This window comes from Capricornis sumatraensis, chromosome 1, assembly GCF_032405125.1.
Source record: "Capricornis sumatraensis isolate serow.1 chromosome 1, serow.2, whole genome shotgun sequence".
NCBI classification, from domain to species: Eukaryota; Metazoa; Chordata; class Mammalia; order Artiodactyla; family Bovidae; genus Capricornis; species Capricornis sumatraensis.
In genome coordinates this window covers 101,847,964-101,869,539 of record NC_091069.1, presented here as the reverse complement: position 1 = coordinate 101,869,539, position 21,576 = coordinate 101,847,964, and the positions used below count along the sequence as shown (strand labels likewise).

General features: G+C 44.8%; 1 protein-coding gene across 1 annotated transcript; it reads right to left on the bottom strand.

Moving 5' to 3' along the window:
* Positions 1-8,174: 8,174 nt before the first annotated feature.
* On the bottom strand, positions 8,175-14,917 carry LYG2 (lysozyme g2). Its single transcript, XM_068985934.1, has 5 exons — positions 14,875-14,917; positions 12,322-12,462; positions 11,372-11,568; positions 10,308-10,446; positions 8,175-8,293 (listed from the first exon to the last, which is right to left on the bottom strand). Exons 1-5 carry the CDS (start codon positions 14,915-14,917, stop codon positions 8,175-8,177), a joined length of 639 nt encoding a protein of 212 aa, XP_068842035.1.
* Positions 14,918-21,576: the final 6,659 nt, after the last annotated feature.

Below are 21,576 nucleotides of genomic sequence, written 5' to 3'. Positions count from 1 at the left end.
CTTGGATTCATATTTGTGGTCTGATTTTGTCTTTGGCCAAGGAGGATCATTAGAGAAAAACGACTCTGACAGTCAGGAGGTGGCTTGGAACCATCACACCTTGGTGTGTCTAGGAGCTGGAGCGATTTCACAGATCACCAACATCAGATAAAGCCGCTGTGTGACTGATGATGGTTTAGTTGCTAAGTTGTGTTCAACTCTTGCAACCCATGGACTGTAGCCCACCAGGCTCCTCTGTCCATGGGCTTCTCCAGGCAAGGATACTGGAGTAGGTTGACATTTCCTTCTCCATCTGTGACTGACGGATCAAGACAAAAACACGCTCATTATGTAATCATGTCTGAGAATAGTTGAAAACACCAATATTGTTCAAGCCAGAAAAATGACTGAACATTTCCCTCTTCTGGGTAACGTGGGGGCTGCTGCTCCTTGTCACACAGCTTCAGCCTCACTTCTTCCCTCTCACCTTCTAGATGAGATTAATGAAGACACCAGTCATAGAGCCATCTCTTTTTCCTGACAGCGTCCAATCCTGAGCAATCCCTGCTTCTGTGAACACTCATCAAAATCATCTAATAAAAGCCCAAATCCTGTAAAGTCCTTCCCAAAGAACTGTTTCTGAGATGCAATAAAGGGAACTTACCAAGCTCCAGATATGTCTTTTGGTCTGCGGCAAGCCAGCACTCTCGATGTTTTTTTTTTTTTTTTTTTGCTGCGTCAGGTCTTAGTTGGGGCCCTTTGTTGTGTCATGAAGTTTCTTTCATTGCATTGCACAGGCTCAAGAGTTGCAGCGTGGGCTTAGTTGCCCCATGGCATGTGGGATCTTAGTTCCCTGACCAGTGGTTGAACCCAAGTCGCCTGCATTGCAAGGTGGATTCCACTGGACCACCAGGGAAGTCCCCTGATGCTAATTCTTGTTGCTCTCATGGTCTAAGCTGCTAGGATCTCTCCTGAAGATCATTCCACTCAGCCTCCACCTCTTTAGAGTATCTCTGTGCTCCTAGCTTCACCACAGGTAACCTAGTCTGCTGGTCCCCCTGCTTGGAGAACTTGCCAGAAAGAAACTCAAGTGGTCCAAGTCTTCCTTTTTCTTCTGTGCAGGGGGATCCATCACTTCCCTGCTTTCTGTATTCCGTTTCCCAGCATGGCTGGTGCAATTCCAGGCCCTCAGGATGGCTTGGCATGACATGTGAGGGGAATCTCCAGGGAAGAGAATATGAGGTCAAGCCATGGGGGTGAGGAACAGGGTGCAGGGAACAGGGTGGGAGTAACCATCAGGTGCCGCTGCCCCCACCAGGACACCCTGCCCCTGTTCCTCCCTGTCTAATGCTTGTGCCCTTTAATGCACATTCCCAAGGACATCCCTGATAAAGGCCACTGTCAACAACTGCATGTCATTAACTGGCTGTGAGGTGTCTTCATACATGTACATATATGGAACCTCCCAGAGCTGGCATTCTGCTGTTTGAGGAGCCTGGAGAAGATGCTGCTTCCACTGTCCCCACTTCAGTGTCCACAGCCTTCTTGCAGAGCCTCCCTGACACCAGCCTCCACCTTCTCAGTGGGCCCTACAAGGTCTCCCAGCCTCTGCTGGAGTGCCTTCCACAGGCCCATTTTCCCTCACTGCACCTGTCCAGGCTCCCCTCATTGTCTCCCTTCTCACTGATGGGTCCTGCCCCACCACACTTTCCCACCTCATCACTGGCTTTTGTTTGGCCCCTCCCTTCTCACTGGCATTTCCTGCTCCCACGGCTGGCCTCACCACTTTGCTCCAGAATGCCCTAGCCACTGTGTCCTCCTAATCATCACTCATCCTCATCACTCCACCTCATCCCCTCTGGCTTCCTTATCTTGGCCACCAAGGTCTTCTCTGCCATTAGTCCCACCTCTTTCCCACTAGAGCCCTTTGTGCCCCTGAACTACAGTCTTTTTGGACCATCCTCCAGCCCCCACCAGAGCACACTCAGATATACACTCTTGTTCCCCAACTAGACTCCCTCTTTGTCTCTGGGGGTCTCTTCTGTACCCCCATGTTCATAGCAGCATTATTTACAATAGCCAAGACATGGAAATAACCTAAGGGTCCATCAATGGCTGAATGGATAAACAATGTGGCTGCATAATGAGCATTGCATGCTAAATTACTGCAGTCGTGTCTGACTTTTTGTGATCCTTTGGACTGTAGCCCTCCAGGTTCCTCTGTCCATGGGATTCTCCAGGCAAGAATGCTGGAGTGGGTTGCCATGCCCTCCTCCAGGAGATCTTGACTCTGGGACTGAACCATTGTCTCTTAAGTCTCCAATTGGCAGGCCACTTCTTTACCACTGCACCGCCTGGGAAGCCCCATATTATTCAGCCATAGAAAGAAGGAAATCCTATCGTTTGCAACAATAGGAATGGACCTTGACAGCATTATGCTAAATGAAATAAGTCAGACAGAGAAAGACTTAATGGTGTATGATATCACTAATATGGGGACTCTTAAAAAAAAGAAACAACTCATAGGAAGAGAGATCAGGTTTGTGGTTACCATAGGCAAAGGTCCAAACTTCCAGTTATAAGCAAATAAATCCTGGGAGGTAATGTACCTTGTGATAACTTGTTAACACTGCTGTATGTTGTATTTGAAAGTTTGTAAAAGAGTAGATCCTAAGAGTTCTCTTCACAAGTTAAGTTTTTTTTTCTTTTTAATGTGTCATCATGAGATGATGGACATGAACTAAATTCATTGTGATCATCATTTCATAAAATGTGTAAATCACGTCATTGTGCTGTATACCTTAAACTTACACAGTATTATGTGTCAATTATGGGGGCTTCCCTGGTGGCTCAGTGATAAAGAATATGCCTGCTAATGCAGGAGACATGGATTCAAGGAAGATTCCCTGAGTCAGGAAGATTCCCTGGAGGAGGAAATGGCAACCCACTCCAGTATTCTTGCCTGGAGAATCCCATGGACAGGGGAGCCTGGCAGGCTGCAGTTTGCGGTCAAAAAGAGTCAAACACCACTGAGCGACTTTCACATACACAGTACATTCATTAGAGAATAAGATTAATTTGCCATCACTGATCAGTATTCAATGAGTAATACCGTTACTAATAGGGGTACTAATGTACGCTTTGCATACAAAGCTGCTATTGAAACACACTCTCAGGTGAACATTCACCCCTTTGCTCTTTGAGCAGCCTTCTCTCCTCTCAGATTGCATCTTCCATACTCTGAAGATACCCATGACTCTCACAACTTCCCCCTCCAACTCTCCTCTCACTGAGGGTACTAGACCTCAGGACTTTTCAGAAGTCTTCCCTGGTGATGATAGTTAAGGCCTCCACAGCTCTCCATAGTGTGGACACTCTCCCCAGATCCCCCTGAAAAGACCCCAAGGCCCAGAACCATCCATAGAGCCTCATGCTCTTCACCTGTCTTCAAAGAATGCCGAGTATATGAGACAACATGGTGATAGACCCTATCTCTTAGCACTGCTCTGTAAATAAGAGCATAGACAGATGCTAGAAAGATAGGTAACAGAAACAAAAACAACCCATGTACTGCACGTATAGGAAAGTCTTCGCAAGCACCACAATGTTGAGCAACTGTGAGGAAAACTGTGTTTTGTGCCCTCATAAACCCTACAACAATACCTTCAAAACTGTACTGCACTTAAGATGTATCTTTTTTCCCTAAGATACTCTTGTCAAAACATTCCAGAACCCAGGACAATCCTAAGATCCGTTCATTATATTTTTGCAAGAAAATGAAGCTAAAAATGTGCGTGCATAATCCAGTTTAACCTAATTAGTATGCTTTCTATAACTTTAATAAAGGATAGGAACACACATTGGAACAAAATTTTTATCTGATCATTTTATTTTAGATCCATGGGCACAAAGCTCAAAGGATACCTGAGCAGGGAACTCTTTTTCTTTAGAGAGGACTCCAAAAAACCTCCTCAAACCTGTAAGCGATAAGGAATTTTTGTTCTTTACCTGTGAAAAGGCTAATCCAGATTCTCTGGCTCCAGTTCCTTAAGTCAGAAATACCTTGACCGAGAGTTCACTTTGTAACCTGTCTTTATCTTAATTTTAGAATTCAGTATGGGAAAAAGGCAGGAAGTAGTGATGGAAGGCTGGGGAAGAGAGGCAGCAGGAGGGGACGCCAAGCCCATGGGAGAGCCTTAGGAAATGGAGAGGTTTGTGTAGACCTAAGAGTTCCGAAGGGGCAGACAGCCTGGGGAACAGGTGGAGGAGCACAGACCCTGCAGAGGGAGGACCATGAGCGTGAGCGACTGAGTGAAGGACATAGTGGGAGCGAGAATTAGGTAGGCTAGGAGAAGACACGGTTAGGAGCAGAGCCACACGGAGAATTAGGGAAGCCAAACCTGTTGATTTTCACAACATTGACTTGGGATGTGCAAACAGATAAGATGGGATGCTCACAGTCACGGCTCCATATGGTTTTGCTAGTTTCAAATTACAGTGAACAGCCTCCAGCAACTAATTTCATTCTTTAAAAAATGAGAAAAGCTGTTTTTCCTCAATGATAATTACACTCAAACTGGATTTGACAAAGCCAAGCACTGGAGTGGTGTTGCTACTCTTTGCTGCTGTTAAATCTGAGCTTGTCAATCAAATAGGAATTCAACCCCAGGCAACCAGCCAAAAAAGATAAACAAGTGAAGCAGAAATGAGAAGCAATTCACACCCAGATTCCGGTGGCTGCTGGTGTGCAGCCCTTCTCGGGATGCCAGAGCCTGCAGATTCGTGTAAAACAGTGGTCCCTAATCTTTTTGGCACCGGGGACCAGTTTCCTGGAAGAAAATGCTTCCACGGACTGGGGGTGGGGATGTGGTTTCAGGATGATTCGAGTGCATTGCATTTATTGTGCACTTTATTTCTATTATTACATCAGCTCCACTTCACCAGGCATTAGATCCTGGAGGCTGGGGACCCTGTTGTCAAGTGTTCAGGCTCTTTAACCTCAGAAGGCACAATGAGAAACCGTGCCTCCCCATCCCTTTCTGCCCTTCACATTTTTAAAGCTTCAGCCATGTTTTAACCTGTCATCTTCTTAAAGATAAACAGCATAGCTTTTCTGAGGAACGTATTGAGTGAACCCAAGCAATAGGAATGTCCACATGGCATAATTCCTTTCACACTTTAATCTGTGTTTTGTTCTTTGTGTTTTCTCCCCCTCATTGGCCAGGCCTTCCTTTGTGTTCCTCTGACTAAAGCCAGCCTCTGTTCCAGGTATTTGTGAGGTTTGTTTTGGGGTCGGGGAGATGGTCAGGATCTTAGTTCCCTGACCAGTGACTGAACACACAGGAGAAATAAGAGACACGAGTTCGATCCCTGGGTCGGGAAGATCCCCTGAAGGAGGGCATGGCAACCCACTCCAGTATTCTTGCCTGGAGAATCCATAGACAGAGGAACCTGGCGGGCTACAGTGCATAGGATAACAGAGTTGAACACGACTGAAGCAACAGCACACGCTAGAGGGAGGAAAGAGAGGTTTTCTGGAGAGTGCCCTATACACAAGCAAGGGCCTTCCTATGTCCCTAGACATTGCAGGATCCTCAGCTGATTTACAACTGCCAGGATCTGCATGTCGGCATCTACGGCCTCCTTCTCTTGGAAGTGCAGGTAAGTACGCCGCCTAGCTGCACGGCAGACCAGAAGAGCAAAGAATTAACGTGCTCTCCCCTCAACAGGCAGATACTCAGTCAATGGCTCTTAGAAGTTGATGCATAAATACCCCAGCTCCTTGGCCCTAGAGTGTAATATTAATAATTCTGCAGTGTGTGTTTTGTACAATTCCTTGATGTTTGCTTGGAGGACCAGACTCCAATGCCCACTGTGGTAGCCAGCTTGATGATATGTTTTATGAGTTGTCTTCCCTTCCCTGTATCCCTGAGCCACTTCACACCAGCATCCCCTGCACCGCTCAAATAAACCACCTGCACCTGAGGGTCAGAGTCAGGGTCTACTTCTATGGTAACCAAACTATGACACCTTAAATATGGGCTCTCGTCTACAACATCTGGTGTCTCAGTCATAAGTCATCATACTGTTTCTTGTTTTTTAATTATTTTGAAATGATCTCACCTGGGTGTACTTTATTGTTTCAGTGGTGACATTGAAGGAGTTTGCATTTAAATGGAGAACATGTTTGACAGAAGAAATCATTCTTGAGCAAAGTGAATGTCTAAAGAATGTCCTGGATTGCCTATATGCAGAGAAAGTAATCAAAATATTTAACAGCTGATACGGCATGGTCCTCATCTGATCATAGAAGATGCTGGCCTGTATACTGCAGGCTGTCACACTATGGGCTCTGCCCCAGTGAAACACAGGGGTCCCAGCTCTGCCTGGGTCACATCTTCAGGCAGGGTTGAGAGGTCATTGAGCAGAGAAGGATTTACCTGGCTTTCTCCAGGGGGGCTCAGATGTAGGCAGTTATGATTTTTTTTTTTTTTTTTTTTGGCTGTGCTGAGCCTTGGTTGCTGCTCGAGGGCTTTCTCTAGTCTCCGTGAGTGGGGCTACTCTTTGTTGCCATGCAAGGGGTTCTCATCACGGTGACTTCTCTCTCTGTGGAGCACAGGCTGTAAGGCACAAGGGCCCAGCAGTTGGAGCACACAGACTCAGTAGTCTCAGAGCAGGTGGAATCTTCCCAGACCAGGGATCGAACCCCTGTCCCCTATGTTGACAGGCAGATTCTTATGCACTGGACCAGGGAAGTCAGGTGGGTATGATTTTGATTCCTCCTCAGAAAAAGAAGTTATGCATAGAAACATTCATCAACTATCTCTGAAGGAAGCTAAAGGCCCAGCAAGGACCACATCGGCAGGGACTTTGAGAACTTTACAATCCAACATGTTACTGGTGTTTTTCTCCTAAGTACGGAAGTAAAAGCCGCACTCTACCTGAGGCTTCAGGAGGAATGTCTCTTCCCCATGGTAGGTGGTCTGGGCAAGACCAAAAGGCAAAGCAGCCAGCCCATGGGAATGTGTATGATCCAAGATAATCCATCAGACTCTCTCCCATGGGACGATAAAAGTGAAGCAGAATGGTGAAAGGATGGGAGAAAAAGGCACTGGAGTTCATTTATGCAGTGAGCGCACTAGTTGATTCATGCAGTAGGGTGCTACAAAGCATGGTCAGCTGGTTCCTGCTACCCAGAGTCCAGAGTTGCCTGGTTTTTCTTCTTGTCCTCGATCTTCTCATTGGCTCTGTGAGCCTTTTGACAGCCTTTCAGTAATTTCCTTTTATTGCTTAAAATTTCGAGGATTGGCTTTTACTTGCACCTAAAGAACCACAACAAAGTCAGGCCCAATATGCTTATCTTCAGCCACATTTTGTGGAGAATGGACCCCTTGAAAGAGCATGTGGCAGCAACTACTGACTAAAAAGGGAAGAAGAGAAGCCAGTCCCTGTATCTTCATCAAAGAAGAGGAAGAAGACATAGGAGGCAGGGGTGGGCCTGAGGGATGCAGTCCTTGAGGAGGATTAGCTTTGCCGAGATTGGCTCTCAGGTGCCCAGGGAGCTCAAATTCCACCCTGGGAATCTGACGGTTTCTCTACCGTCTCCCAGGCTGGCTTATGAGTCAGGCATCCCTCAAAAGCAAAGCTCCAGGGGCTTGAGCAGATGCTGGGAGGAGGTCCAAGGCTCAGGTCAGGCTCTCTTCTTTTTAGTAATTCTGGTAAGACAGGGAGTATGTGGGCATTAAGATCATGAACTAGGACTTCCTGGTGTTCCAGTGGTTAAGACTCTGTGCTTCTACTGCAGGGGGCACAGGTTCGATCCCTGGTCAGGGAACTAAGATCCCACATGCCGTGTGGTGTAGTCAGGAAAAGAAAAATCATGGGCTAAAATGAGGCCCTGCTGGAATAGGCAGACTTATTCCTAAGAATATGGTAAGAATACATAATTTACTGTGATATCCACTTTACTGCACAGTAATTATGCATTCATCTATATATATCTCACAGAAAACATAATGTGAACTGGAAGGATTTTCCTTTTTTTATGCTTATTTGCATGAAGAAGAGTAGGAAATGAATTTTTTGTCTTAAGTGCAACCATTCTTTGCCAGCATTGGGCACAACACAACCTTATCAAATCCTCAAAGAGGGGTCATATGAGCACCTACCAACCTGGCCCGCCCATGGAGCTTTGTCTAGAAGCCATGTTTCTTATAGAACTTAGCTCGGGCTAAAACATCATTTACATAGTCAGCCTGTATGTCTGCAGAGGTGGCAATGGCTTCAGTTCCTGACTTGAAGGCTGAGAGACCACCTGAAATGAAACCAGAGGTTCAGGTTGAAAAATTAACTTTCAGCAGAAGTAAGCTATGAGCAAATCTCCAAAAGCACAGTCCCAGATCTTCTTTCCCCCTTCCTCCCCTCCTCAGAGGATCTACTTCCTCAAGAGTCACTGAGAAAATTCCAGATTGCTTTCCTTCTGTCTCTCTTTTTCTAGAGGCTTTTGTTTTCTTGCTGCAAAAGTCAGATTTGCTTCTCATTTCTTTACCAATCTTCACTCTGAGAATACTTGTAACATTGTCTCAGTCGTTCAGTAACTCATTTATTCACTCACTCATCCATTCAGTAAATGTTTTTAAGCAACTACTGTGCACCAGGATGGGGGCCACACTGGCTTGCACACTGCACAGTGATGCACGAGACATACTCATTTCTTTGTGGGGGTATGTGCGCAGTGTGCACGTGCGTGTTATACCCTAGAAGGTTAATCTTCAGTAGTTCCTCATGTGTTTAACATAACCGTGCTCTGCTTGGATGTCTAGAGAAAAAGACCCCTGGTCCTGATCCCTGCCTCCTAGGACCTTGAAACAGAATATAGAAACTGTTTATTCAAAAATCAGGCTGTAAAGTATGGAAGGAGAGAGGTACTTGCATATGATGGGTCCGTAGGAGGTGTGGTTGAATGTAAAAGGAGAAGGAACCAGGAAACCTCAGAAAACAATCTGGTTGTTCTGGCCAGGATGACTGGGTATATTATGGTGCCTAGAAACTGTTTATTCAAAAATCAGGCTGTAAAGTGTGAAAGGAGAGAGGTACTTGCATATGATGGGTCCGTAGGAGGTGTGGTTGAATGTAAAAGAAGGAACCAGGGAACCTCAGAAAACAATTGTTTGTTCAGGCCAGGATGACTGGGCATATTATGGTGCCTTCCACAGAGACAGAAAATACGAAGAAAAAGCAAATGTATAATGGGAGGCTAGTGAGTTAATTCGCTTCCCCGTGGCTCAGCTGGTAAAGAACCCACCTGCCAATGCAGGAGATGCAAGAGATGTGGGATCCCTGGGTTGGGAAGATTCCCTGGAGAAGGAAATGGCAACCTTCTCCAGTATTCCTGCCTGGGAAAGCGCGTGGACAGAGGAGCCTGGTGGGCTACAGTCCGTGGGGTCGAAAAGAGTCAGGTACAACTGAGCGAGCAGGCAACGTGAGTTGATTCGGTCTGGGAGATGCTGAACCTGAGGTGGTCTGTGATCAGCTTAGAAGGCATCTTTCCCTGGACACATCATGGTACTTAAAGCCCTGCTGTCACTGAGGATGCTCACGGGGTGAACATTCATTCCAACAATTCAGAAAGTGGGCAACAGTTTCTTGCACCAGGGGAAAAAAACCCATCAGAGAAAGGCAAACATACTCTTTTAAACGATCACACTAGCTCTCAGGGCATCACTCAAGGACCAATGATTGGCTCAAGGACCAATGAGAAGTCTTCCCTGGTGGTTCAGTGGTTAGAAATCCCCTGCCAAGCCAGGGGACTTGGGTTTGATCCCTGGTCCTGGAAGATCCCACATGCCATGGGGGCAACTAAGCCTGTGAACCACCACTACCGAGCCTGTGCTCTGGAGCTCCCGAGCCGCAACTGCCGAGCCCACGTGCTGCAGCTGCTGAAGCCCGCATGCCTGGAGCCCGTGCCACCCTGCCTCCACAGTGAGAAGCCTCTGCACTGCAACTCGAGAGTAGCCTCCAGTTGCCACAACTGTAGAAAACCCTGCGTGCAGCAACAAAGACCCAGCGCAGCCATAAATAAGTAAATGCGTTTTAAAAAAGGAGAACCAAGGAGAGATGTAAAAGGAACCCCAACGTCTGGCAGAAGGGGAATGGAAGCAGAAAAGAAGACCACTCCAGGGAGCTCAGCGCTTCAGAGAGCGTTCAGGTCCTCCCAGGTCCAGGGCTGCCCTGGTGGGCATGGGCCCAGGAATACCCAGGGCACACCCGGCCTTCAGGGCTCCCTCACTCACCGCTCTTCTAAACAAAGCGCTACACATCTGGCCTACCTTTGAGGTGCTGAGCCACACTCCAGCTGGGGAATTTTTTCTGGATTGCCTTAATTCTGTCTGTGAGAATCCCAACAGCCTGCAAAAGGTGTTCTTTGCCATCCCAGGTACCAACAGGACGATGAATGTTTTTATCAAGCTAGAAAATTCAGATAAGAATGTCAGCATCTGAATGGAACAAGACAGGTTTCTGTTGTCCTGATTTCTATTCCTTATGTTCAAGGTCATGGGCACCGCCTTGCCCCTTTTCTCTGTTTCCACAGAATCAATTCTAAATGCCCTTTCTTTCATAGGAAAGAGAGTCTGAAAAACAAAGTAAGATTTGGGAGAACTGGGTGTGGCATAGTTTTAGTTAAGCACTCTAATATTAACAAATAAATAAAGGAAAAAGTTGTTTTAAAACAAATAATGAGCACCCAAAGTCTAGATATTTGCAGTCAAAAATATCTTTTTTCTAAGTGGGGAGGCTGGAAGTCTGGGTTTCTCAGACAATTCAAAATAAAGCCTGGTGGAATTCCCTGGTGGTCCAGTGGTTGGAATTTGGTGACTTTGCTTCCGGGGCCCAGGTTCAATCCCTAGTCAGGGAACAAAGATCCTACAAGCTGTGTGACACAGCCAAAAAATAATTGAATATGAATTTTAAAATAAATAAATAATAAAAGCCTGGAAGCAAATATTCTGAAAATTTGAGTCCCCTTCCTCCAAATTGCCTAATGAAAAATTTGGTTCAAGTAGGACTTTATTATAATGTTTTGATCTACATGGATGAAGTTTACTATTTCATGAACCTCAAGTGGATACTGGTAATAGTGCCCTTTTTTTTACATAAGATTTTCTCAATTTAAGTATATTGCATAGTATTCATTGCAAATTGTAGTTATAACACCTGTAAGATACTCTTTTTAAAACATATCAAATAACTGGTATATCTTGATGTGTTACAGAATTACCAGCAAAAGCCATGCAAATACCAGTATTTTAAAGCCTAGGATAAATGCAAATAGTTGCAAATAATCTATCAGGAAGGATGGAGTGGGGCTGATGAAAAGCTTCTGGTTGAGTACCTGCATCAGGCCAAATTTAAGTCCTGTGTGGTCCCAGCCATCCAGCAGGATAGTTCCACCGTGGCTTTCTCTAGAGATGATGGCTGCAATGAGAGCGGGGTCCACGCAGTGCCGCAGTCCAATTTCTTTGATCAGAATTTGGTAAGACTGTAAGGCCTTCAAATCCATCTCAGCAAACATCTCAGAACCACGGATGCCTGCGTCAATAGAAAATAAACAGTGTTCTCCACTTCATAACAGAACTCTTTTTCAGTTTAATAAGTAAGCCACAGCTCCTGACTGTAGCCCCTCAGGCTTGGGACAACCATTTTAGGACATTTTTGATCTCTCATTGCATAAACCCAGAAAGGTCCACAGCCCAGATGGATACCACTTCCACTTTCTTTATTGTTCTTCTGTTTTCAGCCACATTTGGTGCAAGAGGGGAGGTCTTGGACATGAAGTCAGCCAACCTAAGTTTGAGTCTGGTTCTGCTGCTACCTAGCCCTGGAACCTTGGGAAGTCCTTCCTCCTTGCTAAGTCTCAGTTGTCTGATCTGTAAATTGGGAAGGTAGGATTAGATTGACCTTGCAGTTGCTTCAAACTCTGACATGCTAATACTGAGACAACATGAAGAGTCTTCAGAACAGAAGACCAGGAGAGGACATACAGGGAGCCTTGCCCAAGATGCTAATGTTGTAACGTGAACCAAACCCAGCAACAGACGGAAAACAGAGCCAGAAACGGACGTTTTCCTATGTAGAAGTAAACACATCTTGGTCAGGTTTGGAAAGGATGAAGGGAAAACAGAAGAAGTTTGTTAGATGGGTCGGGATTCTGTTTTCCTCTAGTTTTTAATTTTGATAATGCAGCTATAAAAATGAACTTCTCAAAATTAAGCTACTTCCTAAGAAAGACTCTGAAAACAATGAAAGGAGGCCAGCTAGACGCTTGCATGGCCTTACACTCACCGCAGGCAATCATCCTGGTGTTATCACAGGGGACACCAGGGGTCTCCATGGTCATGATGTCACCGTAGCAGCCATGGTACAGGCGGAAGTGCAGACGAGGACTCATTGTGTGAGTGAAGGAGTGTGAGCCCCAGGAAGCGCCTGTAGGGCACAATGATAATTCGCCTGAAACCTTCGAGGAAATACTGCTCGAGTTGCTCTTATGAGTATTACTAAACCGATGGCAAAGCCCCAGGCTTAATCCTCCCAAACGCCTCTCCAAGACCCCAGAATGGCTCACTAGACAGAACAGAACAGAAGATTCCCTCTTCCCACTCTAGTCCAACCTTAAAAAAATTGAATACTACCCTTAATTCTAAACTTTGTTCAAAGTATTATGACAATCAGTTCTTATAGGTCTCAAAAACATTTGCGGCAATCTTCATCAGAATGAAAACTACTGGTAGAGTTTTAAGTAAAAACTTGGAGAAAATTTTTAAGACACCTCCGACACAAGTGCTTCTGGAAATGTAAACATCTGAATTCATAACAGCTTTTGTTTAGGAAGATAAGAAAGAAGAGTATCATTCGCTTAAAAAAGAAGGTTATCATTCACTTAAAATGGTAATTTGATATCATCTTTCTGTGAAGTTGAGTTTCTATCTAAGTCTAATTAAGAAAATTGGAAATAAAATTTAACTTACCATGAAATTTAAGTTAAATCTATTCTTATTTTTTATTTTGTTATTATGAAGTGAGTTTCTATTTACTGAAGGCGATAAGAAGCTTGTCTATAAGTTGAAAAGTCTCTTCTAGTAGTTGTTAGGATGCCTGCATTGTGCCTTAAGACCACAAATTTTTGTTGTAACAAATTATATTTGTTAAAACATTTGCTGTGAAAACCTGTGTTTCACTTAGTGTTGTGAATGGTGTTTTTAACTAGAGAGGTAGATTTTACCCTTTTCTCATAAATCAGTTCTGGTTAACTAGACAGTATAAATTCTAGAGACTTTCTTAGGATTAGGCACAAAGTCGATGGAACTCTTCCTTGCAAATGTTTAGTCGCTGAATCATGCCTGGCTCTTTTGTGATCCCATGGACTGTAGCCCACCAGGCTCCTCTGTCAATGGGATTTCCCCAGCAAGAATACGGGAGCAGACTGCCATTTCCTTTTCCAGGGGATCTTTCCAACCCAGGGATCAAACCCACGTCTCCTGCATTGGTAGGCAGATAGGTTAGGTAATATTTATCTTCAAAGGAAAGCAAAGCAACTCGAAAGATTGACTCTTCACAAGTATGTGATTTTTAAAAAGCAAAACTCATCAAAGCCAATAAAAAATGCAGACATAATCTTCTCTCTCCCATATACAAACAGGCAAAAAAAGAATTAAAAAATGAACCAAAAGGGCAGAGAGTGAAACCATCAAGTAAACTCGGGATGCTGAGAAAGCCTATCTAGATTATAGAAGCAGCATAAACCAGCAAAGCCCTTACATTTCTTTAAGCTGTGTGGATTCCCATGTGAGGCAGAGAACAGGAGCATCGCCTTGACTCCCCTCTTGGCCCTTGGTGTCTGATAGTGTTCGTGCCTACAGGGTGTGTGTGAAATACATATGAGTGAATGAATGGACGGAGTCCCACGACACAGATCACATGTAAAACTGAAGCATGGGTTGTAAAGTAATTGGCCTCCAATTAAAATAAATTAATTAATTTTAAAAACTGAAGCATGGGGTTTGAGAGTGAGGGTGCATACAGAAAACATACATCCAGAATCTGACCACTTCTCATCACATCTGCTACCACATAGCCAAACCAGCATCGTGGCTGGTCTGGTTTAATGTTCAGCCTCTTAACTGACCTCCCCACTCCACTCTTGAAGTCTATTTTGATCTTATGAATATTTCTATAATAAAATAAATTACATCAAATAGAGAAAAAGACATTCTAAAAAAATGAAAAGCAAAAACTCTATGCGTGCATGCTAAGTCATTTAAGTTATGTCCGACTCTTTGCAACGCTATGGACTATCGCCCGCCAGGGTCCTCTGTCCATGGGATTCTCCAGGCAAGAGCACTGGAGTGGACTGCCATGCCCTCCTCTGAGCATCTTCCCCACCCAGGGATGGAACCTGCATCTCTCGTCCCCTGCATCGGCAGGAGACTTCCACTGGCATATATCTCCCCAAATGCCTTTTTGGGTGCCTTTTAGGCACCATCATACTGACTGAAAGTGAACTCTTTCTGCTAAACTCCTCCCAGAAAAGAATTTTTTTCTATTCGCTCATAGAACTCTTATTTACTGTCTGGAATTGACAGTTTTCTCTTCCTATGTCTTGCCTCACAAAGCACTGTTCCGGAATTTCCCACTGATAACACCTCCACTTGCTTGGCAAGAAAACACTGTTAATTATAGAAATAAGCAGCTGATTCATGGCTGGGCCTGTCAGGAGAGCCCACCCCCAACCCCACGACATATAATCACTACCATTTCTGATTTATGACTGGGCTGGACGGGGCTAGATGTTTTTGTGGACACCTTGGAAACAGTGCTACATGTCAGTCAAGGACTTACCAATGAGGACAAAAAGGCCCCCAAACAGGGCAAAAGATAGCATGGTAGGCAGTGACGCGTATCTTACAGCACCTGTGCTGATTCAAAAGAGAAACTGGTTAATTTTAAAACTTGAAAGTTTCCCAAAGAAACTAGTTTTGATTTTCTTAAAAAAGTTTCTCTTCAATTCAGTGCCCTTTTTTGTGTCCAAGATATTATTCTCATAGACTCAGTTCATTGGATCAACTCATTTTAACCAGATTTCATACTGGCATGAGCCCATGAACATCTTTTTAAAATTTATTTTTAAATTGGGGTATAATTGCTTTACATTGTTGTTTTGGTTTCTTCTATACAGTGGCCTGAATCAACCATGTTGTTGCTGTTTAACCGCCAACTCTTGCAGCCCCATGGATTGTAGCCCCGCCAGGCTCCTCTGTCTGTGGCATTTCCTCTTCCAAGGGATCTTCCTGACTCAGGGATCTAACCTACTTCTCCTGCTTTGGTAGGCAGGTTCTTGACCTCTGAGCACCAAGGAAGCCCAAATCAGTCATCAGGTCAGTTCAATTCAGTCGGTCAGTCATGTCCAACTCTGTGACTCCGTGGACTGCAGCACACCAGGCCTCCCTGTCCATCAACAACTCCCAGAGCTTACTCAAACTCATGTCCATTGAGTCAGTGATGCCATCCAACCATCTCATCCTCTGTCATCCCCTTCTCTTCCCACCTTCAATCTCTCCCAGAATCAGAGTCTTTTCAAATGAGTCAGTTCTTTGCATCAGGTGGCCAAAGTACTGGAGTTTTAGCTTCAGCATCAGTCCTTCCAATGAATATTCAGGACTGATTCCTTTAGGATGGACTGGTTGGATCTCCATGCAGTCCAAGGGACTCTCAAGAGTCTTCTCCAACACCACAGTTCAAAAGCACCAATTCTTTGGTGCTCAGCTTTCTTTATAGTCCAACTCTCACATCCGTACATGACTATTGGAAAAACCACAGCCTTGACTAGATGGACCTTTGTTGGCAAAGTAATGTCTCTGCTTTTTAATATGCTGTCTAGGTTGGTCATAACTTTTCTTCCAAGGCTGCAGTCACCATCTGCATAGGTATACATATATTCCCTTCCCTCTTCAGCCTCCCTCCCACCCTCCTGTTCCACCCCTCTTGATCAGCACAGGAGTCTATGAACAACTACTCACATATGTTACCTACACACACACTCCCATCCATCTCCAAACAAGGGCACACCACAATTTTGTTCCTATTCTTGTACTAGTCTCCTGAGAAAGTCAAAAGAAACCACTTTTGATAAGAGGAACCTTTGAGATCATGACTCAGAAGAGGTTTGCTGTGCTCCATTTCTTCCTCCGTGGGCTCTATTCTTGGCTTCATTCAAAAAGCAGCTTATGCGTTTTACAAGCTATAACAAGGCTAGGACTCCAAACTGTTCTCCATACTGGCTACATTGGGAGATTAGGACTGACGTATATACACTGCCATGTGTAACACAGATAGCTAGTGGAAACCTGCTATAGAGCACAAGGAGCTCACTGGCGCTCTGTGACCTACAGGAGTGGGAGAGGGGTGGGGGTAGTTGGGGAGGGAGGCTTAACAGGGAGGGGATATATGTATACTTATAGCTGATATACTTCATTGTACAGCAGAAACTAACACAAGATTGTAAAGCAATTATACTCCAATTAAAAAACAAAAAACACAGTAAAGCTAGGACTAACCTGGTTTGGGACTTTGCAGAAAAAAAATCTCTTGTTTCTCTCTGAGAAGGTCTTCTGAACTCGGCGGCAACCTGTCAGGACTTTACACAGTGGTGACCTTGGTCCTGTAACAGGTTGGTTTAAGTTCGAAAATCCATTAGCAAATTTCCGTCTTCCTGGTTTCAATCCACTGCCTTCAGTGAAGCTCTTGTGCTGTAGAGGAGATTTTAAACACCAGCATGCGTACTTGCCTGCCTCTCTCACCTTCATCCTGTACCTCCAGTCTGGGAGGAGCTTTATATATGCTTTAAAGCCCTCTCTATAAACCACTGACCTCATTAGGCCTGGTTATAATGGTACTCGGGGCTTAGGTGGCCCTTTTAATAAAAGGATTTAAAAGTATATATTAACCACTATTAATCAATTAATCTAATGAACCCCCAAGTTGTACTGGAGGTATATATTTGGTGGACAGTTTCTGGGTTTCTAAAGTTGTGCTAGGCAAACACCTTCTGAGTGTGAGAACAAGAAACAGATAATTAGCCTTAAAAAGATAAATAAATAGGAAATGCTAGCAGCTGCCACTCTTGGATTGTTTACCTGAAATGCTAAGCCTCCTGCTCTTTGGTCTCCATCCCACGGTCACACGGTCCTTTTGGCTCTTCGCTCCGATTCTGCCTGACAAGCAGATCTAAGAGTGTCTGCCTGCTCCTGAGATGTCAGTGAAAAGCCGGGGACTAGAAACATGGGTACTGGTTTCCCAAACTTCTGAAGAAATGTGAAAACAAAATTTGGCCAGGGATGAACATTTCTTCGAGGATGGACTCTTTTCATACTGATTTGCAGGAAAAGATGGAGCCCATTGTGCAGTTCCAGAAACAGGAAGTGGAAGGGATGTTCTTTTTTTGCGTCTGTCTGCACTGGGTCTTTGTTGTGGCACTCAAGCCTCTGTTTGGTTTTGGTACAGGGGCTTAGTCGCCCCATAGTTTGTGGGATCTTAGTTCCCTGACCAGGGATGGAACTCACATCCCTTGCCTTGGAAGGCAGATTCTTAACCAATGGACCACCAGGGAAGTCCTGGGCAAAGTACTTCCCAGAGGGGAGGAGAGTCTGACATGGGTCTTGCCTCCAGTGTGAGAAGTTTCTAAGACTGTACACATTCTTTCATTCATCCCCCAGGTGAACAGAGGTGTGAGGGAGACTGGGCAGGAGACAGGGAAGACAGAGGCCCTGAGTCTAGCGTCTTCCAGGCTCCCTGGCAGTGAGCAACCACACCTCCTGGGAAAGCTGATCTCTGTTCAGCCCACTGCACTAGCTGCTGCCCGGATCCATCTCTGGTTTGTAGAATAGTCTGCCCTTCACATGGCCTCCAGCCTTGCATTCCAGGGAAGAAGGGTGGGGCTGTCCTGACTGATGATGCTCCTGCCTCAGCCATTAGGAAAATGACTCGTGCAGGCCCTGCTCCACCACTCCTGTCAACGTCACGGTCAGGGCCACTCTTTACAAAGTGGTTTGGCGTGGGTCCAGCTGCTCCCAGATGGCCCTCGGGAGACCGTGGCACCAGCTCATAGCCTTCCCAGTGCCAGGGCTTCTGTGGGGCTTACCAGCTAGGAGTGAGCAGAAAGATCAAGGAAGGGAGAAGAACAAGTAGAGAAGAGTTAAATTAGGTAAGAGATACTGGGTAGAGACGGAAGCTGTCTCTAGAGAATAAAAGAAATCATAAAACACAGAAAGGACTGTTGACTGTGGAGCTGAGTTTGTTCTTCTCCCTGTTTTCAGAGAAGGGGCCGCCAGTCCTTCCAGGTATGAAGGTCTTAATGTCCAAGCCCTCTGCAGTTTAAAAAATGGCTTTCAAACTCACATGGATTATGAAGCTTTGCCCAAGTTATGAGACTACAAATGAGCATTTATTTGACACCCATTGTCCATTAGGACTGAAGCGACTTAGCAGCAGCAGCAGCAGCAGTCCCTTAGGTTGCTGTGGACATTGTATCGTTTGATCCTCCCAACGACCTTGTGAGGTAGGTATTATCCTTTATTTTAGAGATGAGGAAAATGAGACTCAGAGAAGTTAAGCAACTTATCAAAGGTTACACATGTAGGACATGGCAAAGCTGGGATGTGAACCCAGGACTGTAAAACTCCAAAATCCACGTTCTTCTACTGCATCAGAGGTACTGGCTCCATGGTCCAATGATCCCAGGGAGTGATTTACCCTAACAGGCTCAAATCAACCAGTTTGCACACAAAGCATTATCTGTGGTCTGAGTAAATAGTTCCAGTCACAGATATTTACCAGTCATTCAGGTAGATGCTGTTCTACTTTTAAAATACAAATGAGTATGAGTCAACTGTATCCTCAGTGTCCGCTTGTCACTGTCTCTTTTCTGCATCAACAGCAACTGCAGCTAACATGCATTGAGCTTGTACAGCAAGCCTAGTAGAATGGTAGTAAGGGGTACAGCCTAGGCCTGAACCCAGATTGGTTGCACTCTAAAGCCTAACTCTTTAAAAAAAACAATTATTTTATTGAAGTATAGTTGATTTATACTGTCATGTTAATTCTGCCATATAGCAAAATGATTCTGTTATACATACATACATTCTTTTTCATATTCTTTTCCATTACAGTTTATCACAGGATACTGAATATAATCCCTTGTTCCATACAGTAGGACCTTGTTGTTTACCCATTTTACATATAATAGTTTGTATCTGTTAACCCCAAACTCCCTACTGCCTGCTTGGCAACCACAAGTTTGCTTTCTATGTCTGTGAAGTCTGTTTCTGTTTCACAGATAAATTTGTATCATTTATTTTATAATTTTTATTACTTTTGGCTACACAGCTTGTGGAATCTTAGTTCCCCAACCAGGGATTGGACCCACACCGTCAGAAGTGAAAGCTTGGAATCCTAACCACCAGGGAATTCCCTGCGTCATGTTTTAGATTCTATCCATCAGTGATGTATGATGATCTGTCTTTCTCCATCTGACTTTACTTAGTCTGACAATCTCTAGGCTCATCTGTGTTTCTGCACATGGCATCATTTCATTCTTTTCATGGCTGAGTAGTATTCCATTGTACGTATGTACCACATCTGCCTTTCCATTCATGTGTCAATGGACATTTAGGTTGTCTACACGTCATAGCTATTGTAAACAGTGCTACTATGCACACTGGGGTGCGTGTATCTTTTCAAATTAGTTTTCTCTGGCTCTATCCCCGGAAGTGGAATTGCTGGATCATATGGCAACTCTATTTTTAGTTTTTTGAGGAACCTCCATACTGTTTTCCATAGCAGCTGCACCAATTTACATTCCCTAAAACCTAATTTTTTTTAATTCATTCATTTATTTATTTTGGGTTGTGCTAGGTCTTCATTGCTGCATAGGCTGTCTCTAGTTGTGGCAAGTGGGGGCTACTCTCTGTTGTGGGGCACGGGCTTCTCGTTGCTGTGGTTTCTCTTGCTGCAGAGCACAGGCTTCAGGAACACAGGCTTCAGTAGTTGTGGCTCACGGGCTTAGCCGCTCTGCAGCACGTGAAATCTTCCAGACCGTGGATCAGACCCGTGTACTCGGCACTGACAGGCCGATCCTTATTCACTGTACCACCAGGGAAGTCCTAAAGCCTAATTCTTACCATTGCAATCTACTGACCCAATGGATGATTAAACCCAAGTGCTATCATATGAGGATCATAGTTGTTGTTCAGTCACTCAGTCGTGTCTGACTCTGTGACCCTGTGAACTGCAGCATGCCAGGCTTCCCTTTCCTCTGCTATCTCCAGGAATCTGCCTAAACTCATGTTCATTGAGTCAGTGATGCCATCCGGCTATCTCATCCTCTGTCGTCCCCTTCTCCTCCCTCAATCTTTCCCAGCATCAGGGTCTTTTTCAATGAGTCAGCTCTTCACATCAAGTAACCAAAGTATTGGAGCTTCTTAGTAATTTTTGGATGATCTTAGTAATTTTTGATATTTTGAAAGGAATTTACTGAATTTACTAAATGATTCTCCATCTCTTCCCAGGGATGCCAAAAATGGCTCTCCACGTGAGTTGTGTTCATGCTGCCAGAAGGGGCTTGCGGGGACCTTGTCACCTGCTATAACCTCCCTCAGTCCCCAGGCTTTCCAAAATAAAAATACACTCTACATGCATGCAAGGTCCTTGCGGTGCAAATGGAACTCTATGACCAGTCCCCTGACCTCATGGCTCTTCCAATCAGTTGTCTGCCTCTCAGACTTCACACGATAGCAATTCTCTGGTAGCCTCTGGCAGAAAGATCCCCAGCCTGGATGTCTAGAGACCCAGCTCCCAGTCTCTGATACTCCACTAACCAGCTGAGGGGAGCCAACAGGGGAGACTCTGCTTTCCCATTTGTAGAGTCAAAAAGTTGGATGAAGCCAGATGATCAATGAGATCTCCTCTGGCTCCCACCATCTTCTGGAGTTGGTGAGTCAAGTGAGTCTGGATCTAGGAGAGGGAATAAACATGGGAGGTTGAGGAGAAAGTAAGTTGTAATTTTGGAGTTCTTGCAGGAGAAGATAAGCACACATCCTTTTACTTTGCCATCTTGTGGGCCTTTGACTGTGTGGATCACAACAAACTGGAAATTTCTCAAAGAGATGGGAATACCAGACCACCTGAGACCTCCTGAGAAATCTGTATGCAGGTTAAGAAGCAACAGTTAGAACTGGACATGAAACAGCAGACTGCTTCCAAATAGGAAAAGGAGTACGTCAAGGCTGTATATTGTCACCCTGCTTATTTAACTTCTATGCAGAGTACATCATGTGAAATGCCAGACTGGATGAAGCACAAGCTGGAATCAAGATTGCCGGGAGAAATAGCAATAACCTCAGACATGCAAATAACACCACCTTTATGTCAGAAAGAGAAGAAGAACTAAAGAGCCTCTTGATGAAAGTGAAAGAAGAGAGTGAAAAAGCTGGCTTAACACTCAACATTCAGAAAACTAAGATCATGGCATCCAGTCCTATAACTTCA